The sequence below is a fragment of the Musa acuminata genome, chromosome BXJ2-4 (assembly GCF_036884655.1).
Source record: "Musa acuminata AAA Group cultivar baxijiao chromosome BXJ2-4, Cavendish_Baxijiao_AAA, whole genome shotgun sequence".
Lineage (NCBI taxonomy): Eukaryota > Viridiplantae > Streptophyta > Magnoliopsida > Zingiberales > Musaceae > Musa > Musa acuminata.
The window spans coordinates 38,972,914-38,987,336 of record NC_088341.1 but is presented as its reverse complement, the minus strand read 5'-3'; the positions used below and the strand labels follow the sequence as shown (position 1 = coordinate 38,987,336).

Genomic DNA, 14,423 nt, shown 5'->3' with positions numbered 1-14,423 from the left:
TGCTTTCCCGTTTCCTGAGATCCACGTCACAACGTCCACAAAGACAGGGGGACCCACCACAATAATGCCGCTTTGACTCTCCGCCTGACCTCAAACGGAGAGTTGAGTGCAGCTCATTCGCACCGAGAAAGCGACAAAAGTCGTCGCTCCCACCACAAAAGTTGGTCATACGTCAGCTTTCCTGGGAAGCGTGTTTCACTAATTTTTACAGGCTAATCAACACAGACATCAACACCAAGAAGAAGAGGAAGAGACACGCGGCAAGGACTGGTCAAACGGTCGTACGGAGGATGAGCGGCCCTGATCTCGCGGATCAACAATCATGCACCGGTTGAGATGGGCTCGGGGTTGGAGGCGTGACGGTGCTCCCCCTCGTACGTCACGATGAGCATCGAGGGGTCGTCAGGCGCCCGCTCCACGTGCTTCCTCGCCGGGCATCCCCGCATGCTGCTGCACTTGTAGTAGCCCCTGCAACAACAGACAGCGAATGGATCAGACCGTGCCACGTCGAGGACGGCCGGAGATCGGACGGCGGCGCGTATAGTGGCAGGGCGCCGAGCATGGTTACCTGGGATAAGGGGAGCCCTTGATGGGCTTCTGCCCGTACTTCCGCCACGAGTACTCGTCGGATGGTATGTCCGCGTTCCTCAAGCTTGTCGCTGGCACGCGAATCGTCCTCTTCACCCGAGTTTTCCTGCAAGGACAACGGGGCCGGGCGCACGTTAGACGACACGACCGAGGCCTGCCACCGTGTGCAGGGAGAGCGAGAGAGAGGCTCATAGGGGCTCACTTTTTCTTGGAGGAGCAGTGGCAGAGATCACCGCTGTGCTTTCTCAGGGCGACGTCACAGTGGACGCGGTCGTGACAGTCGCCGGGGCTTTTCCTCTTGTGGGACGATGACAGAGGGGGCTTACCGACGGGAACGGCAGCGGCGGCGACGACGAGGGCTTCCGACAGGACGGCCGGCCCCATCTTGCCGTCGGTGACGCTGCCGTCGCCGGTGAGCGAAGAGAGGAACGAGGAATTTCCGGATGACATCGTGGTGGAAGCGCTGAAGCCGAGACTCAGGGTCGTTGCGGCGGGTTCGCCCTTCGCCTCGGTGAAGTCCATGGTTAGGCCCTTCGACGCCACCGGCAGATTCGGCTGAGGCTGCGACTCGAATGGCTGCGGAAGCAGACTCAGGGTTTTATCTTCCGTGGCGTCAGTCGTGGCGAGCATCGGTCCCCGACGGAAACGTGCGTGGCCGGTGCGGTCCAGGACGGAGATCACCTTCCTGAACTTGGAAACCGTCAGATCGGTAATCTCCCGGCAATCGGACGGCGAACTCTGGCGGGAGAGCCGGGAGACGAGGTGCTCGATGCTACGGACCCCGGCAGCTGCAGCCTCCTGGATAGCTACCAGCTCGTCCATCTTCTGGCGGCTCATCAGATCGGTGGCAGTCATATCTAAACGAGACCAAGACACAACCTCAGATCAGATCCCAGCAACCATACTACTCTCTTAGCGTTCAAGTTCAGGAGAAGAGGAGAGATCAAAGCTTGAGAGAGGAAGGAAGGGAGGCGGAGAAGTCCATGTATTATAGTGGTGGAAAGCTTGAACAAGAAATCGGGCTGGAAACAGTCAACAAAAGCGAAACAGTCATCGAGGAAAACGATGCCCTTCTCCGAGTGTTCGTACTTCTCGGGGCGTGGAATGACAGTTCAATCGGTTGACTATCTTTCCATCCTTGGGTGGACTTGTGGGTAAAAAGCGGCAGCAATAATATGGCCGTGTGAAGAAAAACGATTGCATTAAATATCGTGAGAAATTTTCACAGTGAATTCCGAAAAGTCCTCTCCATGTGTTGACCGGAGTCAGCCGACTGCTGTACAAGGTTGGACCGGTCTAACTCCGAGGAAAAGAGGAAGACGATCAGTTTCCACCGTTGGATTGCGAATCCAACGAATCTGAAAGAGGATCCGTAACTGCAGAAAAGTTCGTCCCGATTCAGATGCCGGAAATCGAGGGATTCGATTCATCTTGCGTTGGATTTAGCGGTGTGAGAGATAAAGAGGAAGATGACAGCGAGGTAGTAATGGGGAATCGCGTGTTGAGAGGAGGAAGAAAGCGGATGACGATTTCGCCTCCTGCGTCCTGAGAGAGTTGACCGAAGAGACGCGTAGCAGGAACGCAAACCCTTCTTTTCCCTCTTCAGTTCCTTGCGGAGCCGTTCTTTTAGGTGAAGTCAAGAGTCTTCATGGGGTAGCTTTCGTCAGTATGGTCTTCCCTTGTTTTGACTTTTGCCAGCCAAACGTTGACCTCATAGTCAATTCTCCAACAGAAGTTAGACACTCCTTACGCAACCATGCATGACCGTAACACCACAAAATAGGGTTATATAACTATAATTATATAGTTTATTTATGTTCGAAATGGTATATATATTATCAAAAATATTTTAGTATTTCTTGTGTGGACAGTTTACCAGAAAAACACCTAATAATTTGTTGAGAATTTACACTACGTTTTTACTTAAATTCCAAATTTATTCTTCTATTTCTTTTTTTTTTTTTTGCAAAATTTCTTTAACCCTTTCAAATTAGTAAACTGGCTCCAATCAACTTGGGCTCAAGTTAACCCAAAGGGTTTTTCTTCTCCTCCTTTCTCTCATCCTCCTTTTATCTCTTTCTCTTAACTTGAATGAGTAATGCAAGGATGAATAAAATGTGAAGATCGAATATAATCGATTTAGTTCGGTTTGATATGGTTTACTTTTCTGTTAACACAAAATCATATAATAAACCTGAAAGATAGAAAGCATATTTATCCATTTATGAAAATAGATGCCTATGATAAATACTCAATAAAGGAGTATCATCCCGAAAATTCAACTAGTGAATTTTTTTTGATACATTGTTCTTACATATATATATAATATTAGGATTCTAAATGATATAGAATAAATACATAAATTAGATATTTATCAAAAATAGAGTACCAGTTACAGTTCCAAGGTTCTTAAGTCAACTCATATTGAGTGGGAAACTTAAAAGAACACGGAAAACCTCTTACGTGCAAATCTTGACTTCCTTTCGCGTGTATTTATTCTTCTTTGAATGCCTGAGTTGACTTAAGTCAACACGCAAAACCTCTTTCATGTGAAAATCTTGATTTCCTTACACACGTATCCATTCTTTGGATAGCTTTTCCTACTTTGACCAGTCTTCCTCCTCCCTCATTTGATCTTACCCTGCAACTTCTTGAGAGGCTGATCACACTAACATTCAAAGTCAACTCTGGATGACATTCTGACCGTGTGAAAACCCCATCTTACAAGAATCTGCAGAGATTATTTTTCTGAAAGAAGTGTACAAGTTTATGAAACCTTTCAATAGTACTGCCTGTTACTCCCAAGTCTTTGATATCATCGCTGCTGCATTGGGTTGGGAAGGGATCATATAGCCCATACTAAATCCAAAGCTATGGAGCAAAATGGCCCATAAATACCTTTACAGTGATTCTGGGATTCACACTATTCCAATACCAGTGGATAGTTGAGACTGTAGAGTGGGCTTCCGTGACAAGAATATGGAATCCCTTCTTCAAATGATTGAGATGGAATATTCTCAAGCCATCAACCATTAATGGCTGTTATTTGCAGCAGGTGTTGTTGGATAGAAAGCTCGTGAGCCACACTGGACTCTTTCAGTGATCATTCTACCTCTTTGGTCTCTCATGATTCCTCCAGTTATGGAAGTAGCTACCCAGGTTCTCATTCTACTCCGCAGCACAGTCTCAGGCAGTGTCTGATTGCTGTTCCAGTCACAAAGGATGCCTTCTCTTCTGACATTGCAATGAGTTGTCTTCCTCAGAAACACCATGTGCTGCCCTTCTCGTCCTGTACACTCTCTGCAGTGGTTCCTCCTCCCAATGGCAGCTTTAGTTGGCTTCGGGAGCTTTAAACAAAGTGAACCTTCACCTTCCACAGCTAGCATTGATTGCTTGTGCTCCTCCGGTACTTGCAGAAACACTGGCTGAATGATTTGGATCCTGAAAAGGGAAGGGAAAGCCTGCATCTTTCCTTGCTGCCGAACCATGGTGTCCTCTTCACCACCACCGAGTTATTCGTCTTGGCAAGTCAACACCATATCTGATCTGAGGAACCATCGGACGTACTTCCTGAAACAAGGAAAACCGAAGCGCATAACATGCAGCTTCCCAAACACATCAAATGAGCATCTTCTTCTTTTCCATTTGCCAGTTTCCAATTTATTCGATTTTATTAACATATACAATTAATTGCCAGGAAATGTTTTTGGATTTAGAGCAATTATTCTGGCTACGATCTTTGGAGAGTGGTCCAAGGATCATCCGACATCATAATAAATTGTTGTCCCAATGAATTAATTTGGTCAGTTGGAGATGCATAGCCAACTTATTTATAGCAATCTAATCATGTTTTCCTTGCTCTTATTTTAGAGAGAAATATTTTTGATATCAAGTAGTCTTCGAGGAGAAATTTATCCTTCCACAACCAAGAAATACCATGAACAACAACAAAAAAAAATATTTATTTTTCTTGAGGTTAAAAAAGATACTAACAAGAATAACTTTTTTTCTTAATTATTTTTCCACCGTAAATGTTAAAATCAATAAAATATTAAAATCTTGTAAAAATACAACTGTCCGAGAGGTGAGCCCTCTAAATAAACCACTGAGATTTAACGTAGTGGGTCGAGACTGCACCTCACAAGTCCAATATCAGGATATTATTATTATTATTATTATTATTATTATTATTATTTAGTATTTTTACTTTAAAAAATTAGACTTTCTCACATGGGAAAAAAGGAAACAAGATCTGTCTATAATTACTATTTCACATCTATGCAACATCACCTGTGTCTCCTTCCGTTCCATCTCCACTTGCCAGAGCACACCGTCACCTGTGTCTCCACAACTCCTTCTATCTTTGCTTTGACTTCTCCAGAGCTTAGTAAAAGCCAGTAGCCTCTCGGTCATCGAACAATGGGATTGGAGCTTGCCGTCCGAGAACCGCCTTCGCCTCCACCAATTCGGACTTCCGGGAACGACGCCAAGCTTCACGAAGAATCCCCGTCGAAGTCCGGCAACGACGAAGATGTGGATTGCTGCGTTACGCCCAAGTCCGAAAGGACTGCGGTAAAGCCGGTTTTACTGTGCCCGCCGTCACCAAGGAAGAAGCCTCGTCCGGCCAAGAGAAGATGCAGCTCTCCGCAAGAACGTTACTTCCCCGTCCCCGACGATCTCACCCTCGTCTTCATCCCGGTCCCGTGCCCCTCGACCAAAAAAGCTCGAGTAGCTTGATCCTGTAGTTTCTTTTCTGCAGTTCCATTCAACGACCAAATGTTGTTCTCTTTCGGAGAATGTCGGGGAACATACATACCACTGCAGAAATTGTTGTTGATTGGCAAGCTTGTTTCCTTGGAAGTGATCTTTCATGCCAATGATTCCAGGGTCAGAATATTCAGAGAAGTAAACTATACATCATTCTTCCTCTTTATTATAATGTTCTCCTTCTTTTTTATAGGTATAAATACAAGAATAAAAAATATATAATCCTATCAAGATGAATATAATAATATTGACTTGATTTGAAAATGATAGATTTTGTGGGGATGAATTTTGGTGTATATTTGTAATCTTCAATAAAAAAAATAATTTAATATTTAGAAAAATAAATTATAGATCACATCTCGTAAACTGTTTGAGGTCTCTTATGGAAACCCACAGGGCAAGGAGGGGAAGAGTATGTGGGAATCGGTGGTGGAAGGGAGAATGGAAGAATCGCAACAAAGGAGAATGACCTGTAGAGTCTCAAGCTGGAGTGGACCTCAATTTTACCACAGGAATGGCATGGGAATAGTTGACTGGAGTCAGTCCCCCCTCAGCTGCTCTGTACCTTTGCAACAAAACAAAATCACCATTAATGGTCATAAAGTAGGAATAACTATGGATGTGGGTATAGTGTCGGACGTGAAATGTCATGACAAGGCAGGGGAGAAACTACAGTGGTTTGACAGTGAGCATATGCTGTGGGGAATGTGCATGGCACCGTGACCCGCCATGTCCGTAGCCTTCTTCCTTCCGAGGTAAAGGAGATCAACAAAGACTCATCATTCACCCATATCTAGCAGGCAAAATCGAAGTAGCAAAGGATTTTTTTTTTGTTTTGACTAATTTTCTTTCGTCTATATTAAACTATGCACAAAACATTCTTACACGAATTAGAATATAAAACTTAGCATAATCAGAAAAAATGGTTAAATGATTTAGGACGGGAAAAGAAAGATAATAATTTAATGATAATAAAAAAAGATAACTATCGAATGACCTCTCATGAAGACGATATGATTGATATATAAAGCGAGAAAAGAATTTAATTCATTGATTCAAAATATCTTGCATAGCAACATGCAAGTCAGAATAGAACTCACTGATTTCTTTTTTATTTTTTGATGTGGACAATGTAATCATTTTATAATTTAAACTCTCACATAAGGTGATTTATTGATTTATTGACAAGAGATGAGAAATGCTCAATTCATCGATTCATAGTTAAATTTGTTTGATATTGAATTAAATTTAAGGTACACAGATTGCATTATTGCACAGCAGTTGTCGACATGCATGCAAACGTGATGTCGGTAGACTGCTATGGAAAAGCCTGTGAAAGAACTAAAACTAGATTGTAAATCGACATAAGCGAGTGAAGATTTTACCGTGTGTTGTGGAGGACGTGACACACAAAAGGATAGGGAGCAATAAATGAGCCAACGACACAACTCATGTGCATGGCGGTCGTTATGATCGTCATTTATTGGGGAATTGATAGCGCAAAGGGCTTCTTCCCATGCGCGGAAACAATTACAGCTGACTCACTAATTGATTCCTCGACTCCGAAGCTACCAGCTAACTCGCTACTTCTGACTGCTGGCACAAACTCATGTTCGCCCTTTTAAGAATGGAATTTGGAATACTCGTCTCTACCGCCCTCCGTTAGCGCAACACGTTGAGCTCTGTAAGGTCACCTTTCCTTTCGAAAGCCTAAGTTTGTTTCTGTTGTTGGTGCTCTAGTTCTTAGTCTTGGTCTTGTGCCGAGTGTTGATGCTGCAGTAGCTCCTTGTGTACGAGTTCCAGTAGAAAGTCAGTCAGGTGTTCGAAGCTTCCAACTCCAAATCAGGATCTGCTGAAGAAGAATCAGATAAGGGAGAGCCCATATATAGAAATTCAAGTAGCACATGATAAAAGGGGAAGGGGAAGAAGAAGGACGTCTCTTTGGTCTTGGTGATAAAATATATTAAAGATTCTTTGATGACACTTATTTGACGTTCAAGTCAGTAAGGATATCATCGAGGGCTGAATGTTCAAAAAGCATAGTGAGATAGTTAGAGAGCGGGAAGAATGACGTTTGATGCTTAGCAGGAAATAACATCTCGTGCTTGATAGAAAAAATGGCTTTAGAGGTTCCTTTGTGAGTCGGGATATATCGTATGACATGATGGATTTGATCGGCTTTCCTTTCGGATTGAGACCAAGTATCATTGCAGGATTGTTGTGGTGTATTCCCTCTGATCACTACCAGTAAAGAATTAATTAGTCTACAATTTGATTGGTGCAGCAGCGGAAACTCTCTATCCTAGGATTCCTATTTTCTCACTGGATTACCTCATTCAAGTGAAGCCAGATGAGAAGATGGCAACAAAAGTTTGATCTGCATGGCTGCAGGCTTACCGTGGAACTTTGTGTGTCAAAGTGCTGAAGGCAATGCCAAGATCCAAGCCTCTCTCAATCGAGCCATCCTAGGACGTAGTGCAGATGGATCTTTTCCCTAGCAAAAACCTTATGATCTGGCCGTGATACACCGATTGATTGGGTGAGAGGTAGACCTCACCAGGAGAGAGGTGAAGGAGCCACAATAAAAGCGTGCACATGTTGCTGCGACCTAATAGTACGATGTAGTACCCCATGGGAGGAAGAAGAAGAACAAAAGACATCAATGGCGGGATCCCCACTTAGGGTGATGCTCGGAAGCAGCCGCGACAAGGGCCTGCACATGTTGCTGCTTGCTGCTGCTGCTGCAAACGAGTTGTATGATGTGGGAGCATCCCCACAATACACTTTTAATGCTCAAGTTACTAAAATATTCAAAGAATTCGAGAATGAAATGAAAGACCTAGAAGAGAGCTAGAGAGTCATCTAGTGTACTAAGGTGATTTTTGAATCGATGTGGTGGTTAATGTCGAGGACGGTGGGATTGTATGTTGAACAATCAAAAGTATACTTGCAATGGTGATCTCTTAGCTAAATGGAGTATCTCATTGGTGTAAAGTTAGCATCCATGCCGGTGTCATCATGTTATCCCTTCACACACAAGACAGTGCACGGCCATGTGAGGGGAGCTCACACGCCTCAAGCTCGTTTGTTGCCTTGATGTGCCTTTCCCATTCATCATGTTGGATCACCGGAAACTAAAACCTAATGACACTCGTGGCCCTACGCTTTTGGCCCACTTAGATTGCGCCACGGGCCGATCTAAACACACAAAGTGGACAAGTGAAGAACACGTCTCTCTCTCTCTCTCTCTCTCTCTCTCGCTTCTTCTTTGGCGTTCAATTGTGCACTAACTCGTTTGTCCTCTCTTTTCGGTTTATTTTCATAGAACGGATTTTAGAAAATAAAAAACGAGATTACTCTTAGCCTCCATCACCCTTGTCATGGTTACCTTTACCTCTCATCGTTGCTCATCATCTATGTTTTTTCGTGAGGCCTTACCTTCACCATTGTGCCTTAAGCCTTTATCTCAAGTGCATCATCATCAACGTTTGTTGTTGTCGTCATACTTTCGTTCATCACCCTCGAGTGTGCCCTCACCCTCACCTATCGTTGTTGTTGTGCCCTCAAATACGTCGTCGCTCACATTTATTGTTATCATTGTTTCCTTATCCATCACTCTCGTCCACTAATGTTATCGGTTCCGCTCTCACCCTTGTCTATTACTATCGTCGTGTCGTCCTCATCTATTGATAAAAGATAAGTTTTTTTCAATTGACTAAGAAAATCTCTCTTAATAGACTAATTATGACAGAAGAAATCTCTCCCTCTACTTGTATAAATAACTGCTTACTTTAATGAAATTGATCCATCTTCTTCATTGCATTTATCATATTTTTCATCATCCACCACCTCCACTTTTATTATCATCTATCGTTCTTGAGCAAGGAGGCGGACGAGGATAATGGGACAAGGGCAACGATGCACTCGAGGTAGAGACAGACATGACGTGAGGTAGGGTAACCTCATATTTTTTTAAAAAATAAAGGTTGTTCTCCAAAAATAAAATTAAGATAATAATCTAGGAAAGAAAAACAGAAAACTAGAGTTTTTTTTAAAGAATTTATCTAATCACGAATTGAAGACTTTGAGGGGGTGAAACGAACGGTCAAATGTATAGACCATGTGATTTGGATGGCGACGTGACAGCTCCCCGTAAAAAAACACACAGCTGGGTGGGTCGTCTCGCTCATCAATCAGTGCCCAACATTAACCAGACTGCACTGCAGATCTATCATGTCCGCCTTAGTCGTCCAAGCTCCCCATGCCTTGGAGCCTCACGCAAACCTCGGACTCTTTCTGGGCTGAGACATGTGAGAAACATTTACAAGCCAGCTGAGCCTCCGACACCTTTAAGGTGGAAGGGACGGCGGCCGGTTTGCCATGCCATAAGCTTCTGCCGGGCGAGGCGAATACAAATCCAAGAACTCCCATCTCGGAGACAGCACGAGGCTGTGTCCTCCTCCTCCGACTGCAACTGCGGGGTCCATGCATGACTGAGCTCCACCGTGAGGTATCAGATCAAGTTTAGAGACGTACGGTCGTACGCAAGATCCTGGGGATTGCACTCGTCCCCTCCTGGATTCTTGGAGTAATACTTGCACTTGAAGGATCTTATGAATGATAAGAATAGCTGGTGGCATCAGCTGACAACTATTATGTCATTCATGTACAGCTCTATACCAATTCGATATAACAAATAAGAAACAAAGCTAGGGAGAAGGGATTAAAAGGTGGTAGTAATAGTAAAGGAAAATTCCAGTTGATTGAGCTATAAATTATAAAAGTCCCCTAATGATACTTATATTTTGAAACAAACTCAATTGGGTTCCTCAGGCACCAATTATATTGTATATAAATCTTACAACCAAAACTATAAATTTTAGTTTATATAATAAGGATTATTTATCCTCCAAATGATTATATTCTAAGCTATGGTTTTGTACATATTTAATTTTATTTATATCTTCTGAGTTCCTAAAGAACAGCGAATCAAATCGATTCTATAGAATTGTGTAGTTGTTTGATTATAGATTGAGAAGTTGGCGAATTGATGTTGCCTAAGGCACCATGGATGATATCTTCATATAAGATAGTCATTTTGTTTGCTGAATAGGTTTTTGCCTCTTGCTACATGTGTTGTGTGTGTTATCTGATGTGAGGTATGATGGCCTGTGCGTGTAAGATGAAAGGAAAAGAGCTTATATAGATGTTAATGAATACAAGAATCATCTCTTGCAATTGGAATCATTCTAGGAAGAGAAACGTCCTCCACAGGACTTCTCTGCACACTGCTAGGTAGTTTCTCAGAAGCAAAACATTATTCCCAGAAGAAGAAAGAAGAAGAACTGATACAAGCCCCTTAGTGTGCTCGTCATGCATGCATGATTCATCCATATCCAACACACCGATCACATGTAGTCCACCTCAAAGGAAGCCTGGCCGTGGTGGAAGATGTTGCCCTGGTGGTGATCGGAAAGGCTTTGGCTTGACCCCCCTCCGGTGGCCTGGAAGGGCTCATGAGAACTGGAGCAGAAGAGGTTGTGGTGGTGGAGGCAGCTGTCGTCGTCGTCCTTGTTGTTGTTGAATGCTGAAGAGGAGGAGGACGGCTGCTGCTGCTGCTGCTGATGTAAGACCTTTTCCTCGGCCACTGCAGCGCCTGCAAGAGATAAAGCTGGTCCATTCCTGAGCAGGTTTCCCTTGTTCTGATACTGTTGATGGATCTTGGTGCACATTGTTCCTGTTGTGGTCTTCATGGCTGCTGTTTGAGGATGGTGGTAAATGCATGAGAAGAGGAGAGACGTCCTAAGTGTGAGAGGCTGTTACAAGAGCAAGATGATCGGAACTTACGAGTGTCTGTGGTGGCCTTCTCAGAGGAGTTGGTGGTGGTGTTCTCGGATGGTGACGACTCTGTGGTAGTGGTGGTTGGGAGTTGAGGCTTCCTCCTCCGGCGGTTGTGGTCAGCTAGGCGCTTTCTGCAGCTTCTTTTGGCCTCGTCAAACTCTGCCAACACATGGAACCTGTCCAACCATTTGAACAAGTACGAGGAAAAAAGATGACATGCCATGCGCATCTAACCTTCAAACAAGAAGAAGAAGAAGAAGAAGAAGAAGCTACATGAGGAAAAGGAGTATAGAAGTTGAAGCAGAGGACCAGTAGCATAGAGAATGGTTGTTGAAGCCTCAAAAGGCTATCAAGAAAGAGGTAAGAAGGAATGTGGAGTAATGTACAGAGCCACTGGAGAACACCACAGACAAGGAGGAGAGAGCCAGTCATCATTAATTCTCGAAGCACTTCGATCTAGGGCTTAAATCCCTGCGGCTCACAAAGACAAAGGAAATAACCATTGGGTTCTGCACCGGCGTCAGAATAAAGCTCTATAGATCAACCTTCTTACTCCAAAGTAGGCACAATCACGTAAGTAGAAGGAGATGGACTCTCAACAAGGAACTCCATGATCGAGGTCAGGAGGAAGACACTTTCCGATGGAGATAAGACGAACACGTGCAGCATCCCAACAAAGTAAATCGAGAGGAGGAGGTAAATAGACGTGGGGTTTGTCTTCTTCTCAGTTGGTTCGGTCGTACCTGCTGCACTGCTGGCAGAAACGTTGCTGTAACCCACCGACGATGACGACGGTGGCCTTGGAGTGGAATTCGCACACTCTGTGGCGGCGGTGGTAGTGCTTCGCCCCGGAGAGGTCAGCCTTGCACCCCTCGGCCTGGCACCGCGGCTGATGATTGTTCAGAGTCGACCTCGAGAGCTGCCAGTCGATCGCAAGTGCATCACCGGACGAGAAGTAGGTCCGGTGGCCCAAATTTAGCCCGATTCGGCCGCAGCCGCCCGTGCCGTCTTCCCTTTTGATCAGAACCACGGGGTAGTCGGGCATCGGCGGCGGCGAGTAGAAGTGGAAGTTGCTCATGGGGAGGAGAGGCGGTGGGCAGTCCGGCAAGGGCACGCAGGGGAAGACTGCATGGTCCTGGAGTTCGTAGGTGGTGCTGGGGATGGTGGTGTTGGGGTTGTGGGAGCTGGTCTCCCAGTCCCAGATATGGTGCTGCTTTTGGCTGCTGCCTTCCAGCCCAGAAAAGGACATCATCGACGGGAGAAAGGCTTCGGCGGAGCTGGATTTGTTGTTCATCTTCCCATGAAGAGGCGGAGAAACCAAGAGAAATAAAGAGAGGAGGGAGGGAGGGAGGGAAAGAGTAACAACGCAACGCAGAAGCGGAAGTTGTTCTCTGGGCTTTCTCCTTTGGTCTCTGCATAAAGCGTCGAGAGGGGGGTATTGAAAAGGCAAGCTTGAGTAGGATGGTTATAAAGGAAGAGAGAGAGAGAGAGAGAAAGAAGCTGCTGCTTCTGAAAGGTCACTATAACTATTACTGCTTCTGTCTGAGCTAAAGTGAGGTTTATATCCGACTCCAAAGCCATTCTGCCACGAAGGTGGGTTTGTCTGAAAGCTATGCAAGAGAGTGGAAGGAGTGGCTGTGGTGCCTTTGTCAGAGAAGCAAAAAAGAAAAAGAAAAAGGCTTTGTGTAAAACTCGGAGACCAAACATATACATGTGTTTAGCGATTAATCTCTTCTGTCTACTAACTGCATGGCTTTTCCATGCAAATCTTGTCAGAAGTGTCAGAGTGGTGATGGCTTGCAGTACGACGTCGACAGAGAAAGGGTCTCTCTTTTCATCCCATTGGCTGAGTTCCGTCCTGTGTCGATCCTCCTACTTTATAGGATAGTTGTAAGGAGGAACACAAGAGGCTGCCGAGAGTCCAAGTCTCTGCGGCCGAAGAAATGATGTGTTTGGTTCCTAACAGTCAAGGCTTTATCGGTGGTGCAGTAGATGGGTTGTATAAATGAGATGCATCCCAATAGATCTTCGACTGATACGAGGCTTTAAGGCCGGGAGCGAACAGTGTGACCACGTACTACTCTTTTCATGTGTGTTTGGATAGGAGGAAATGCTACCTCTAAAATACGTGTAGAAGCAATGCCATGATTGAGAACTGAATCAGACTCGAATCGGTCAAGAACCGAAACTGAATAGGTTTAACAGTTCGATGATTCCGAATTAAAATTAAATTCGATTCTGAATCGATCGAAAAAAAAAAGAAGAAAACCTAATCCTCTTCCAGAAGCAATGCCATGGATTCATAATCAGAAAGAGAGAGATGAGTCAAAGAAAGCAACATGACTTCAGCTGGGAGGGAGAAGGAGACAAGAACGAAGTAGTACTGTTCTTGAGCAGGGAAAGGCCTCCCACAAGAATGCCTCTGTAACATGATTTATAACACTCATGCTGGGGTCCATGGGAGTACTACAACCTGTTAGCTACACTCGACATTGTTCATTCAGATGCTGAAAAGAACTAGGAAATCTTATTGTCGTGCTGTGCGCATGTATGAGAAGGAATTCCATGGAGTGTAAGCTTTAGGTTGGATTGAAGAGCTGAAAAGGATAAGAAGGAAAGACAAACGTTTTTGCTGTTTTGGCATCATCTTTACAAGATTTTTTTTGAAGGGTCAATCAACATATGCACAATTAGCTAATGAGGATTATATGTCACGAATCGGTCTAACACGACAGTTGGTTTATTAATTTCATTGAGCGGGAATCACTAGTCCAAAGATCCTTCACAATAATAGGCTAATGTCAATAAAAAACAAATATTTACCTCGAATCAAAATAAGAACAAAAGCTTTTAACCAACGACCACGTTAAGTTAGCGAAATCTAAATAGAAAATATTATATGGAATGTTCTCCTTAACCATAGACGACTAAGGGATCGACTACAAAAGGTAAAATGGGATGCAGTAATCTAGGTTAAATTCTATCTCTTCTATTCCCAACTCATTAACCCACATCGAGACCTAACTTGAGGGACCACTTGGTAGTTTACTAATTTCACATTGAGAGAGCAAACTTGCTCGGCAATTTGACGAGCTCACTCACGACATCGATCTTCATGCAAGAGGGACATACATTTTGGGACTATTCCACCTCGACTTTGTATGTGATCGAGGTTCTTTACATGGATCAAGCACGAACCCAATTGGATTGGTGAACGTTAAGTCAAC

The 14,423-nt window shown here is 44.3% G+C and overlaps 2 protein-coding genes across 3 annotated transcripts; both read right to left on the bottom strand.

Moving 5' to 3' along the window:
• Positions 1 to 168: 168 nt before the first annotated feature.
• Positions 169 to 1,615, bottom strand: LOC135610789 (WRKY transcription factor WRKY51-like). The gene is made up of 3 exons (XM_065105722.1): positions 791 to 1,615; positions 569 to 694; positions 169 to 468 (listed from the first exon to the last, which is right to left on the bottom strand). The coding sequence occupies exons 1-3, from the start codon at positions 1,441 to 1,443 to the stop codon at positions 321 to 323; spliced, it is 927 nt and encodes a 308-aa protein (XP_064961794.1). The 5' UTR covers positions 1,444 to 1,615; the 3' UTR covers positions 169 to 320.
• Positions 1,616 to 10,533: 8,918 nt separating this feature from the next.
• On the bottom strand, positions 10,534 to 12,637 carry LOC135609192 (squamosa promoter-binding-like protein 10). 2 transcript variants are annotated; one of them, XM_065102289.1, is made up of 3 exons: positions 11,940 to 12,637; positions 11,203 to 11,372; positions 10,534 to 11,110 (listed from the first exon to the last, which is right to left on the bottom strand). In XM_065102289.1, the coding sequence occupies exons 1-3, from the start codon at positions 12,488 to 12,490 to the stop codon at positions 10,764 to 10,766; spliced, it is 1,068 nt and encodes a 355-aa protein (XP_064958361.1). In that variant the 5' UTR covers positions 12,491 to 12,637; the 3' UTR covers positions 10,534 to 10,763. The 2 variants fall into 2 exon arrangements, with proteins under 2 accessions (XP_064958361.1, XP_064958360.1); XM_065102288.1 differs by having other exon boundaries at positions 10,534 to 11,113; positions 11,940 to 12,635.
• Between the last annotated feature and the right edge of the window lie 1,786 nt (positions 12,638 to 14,423).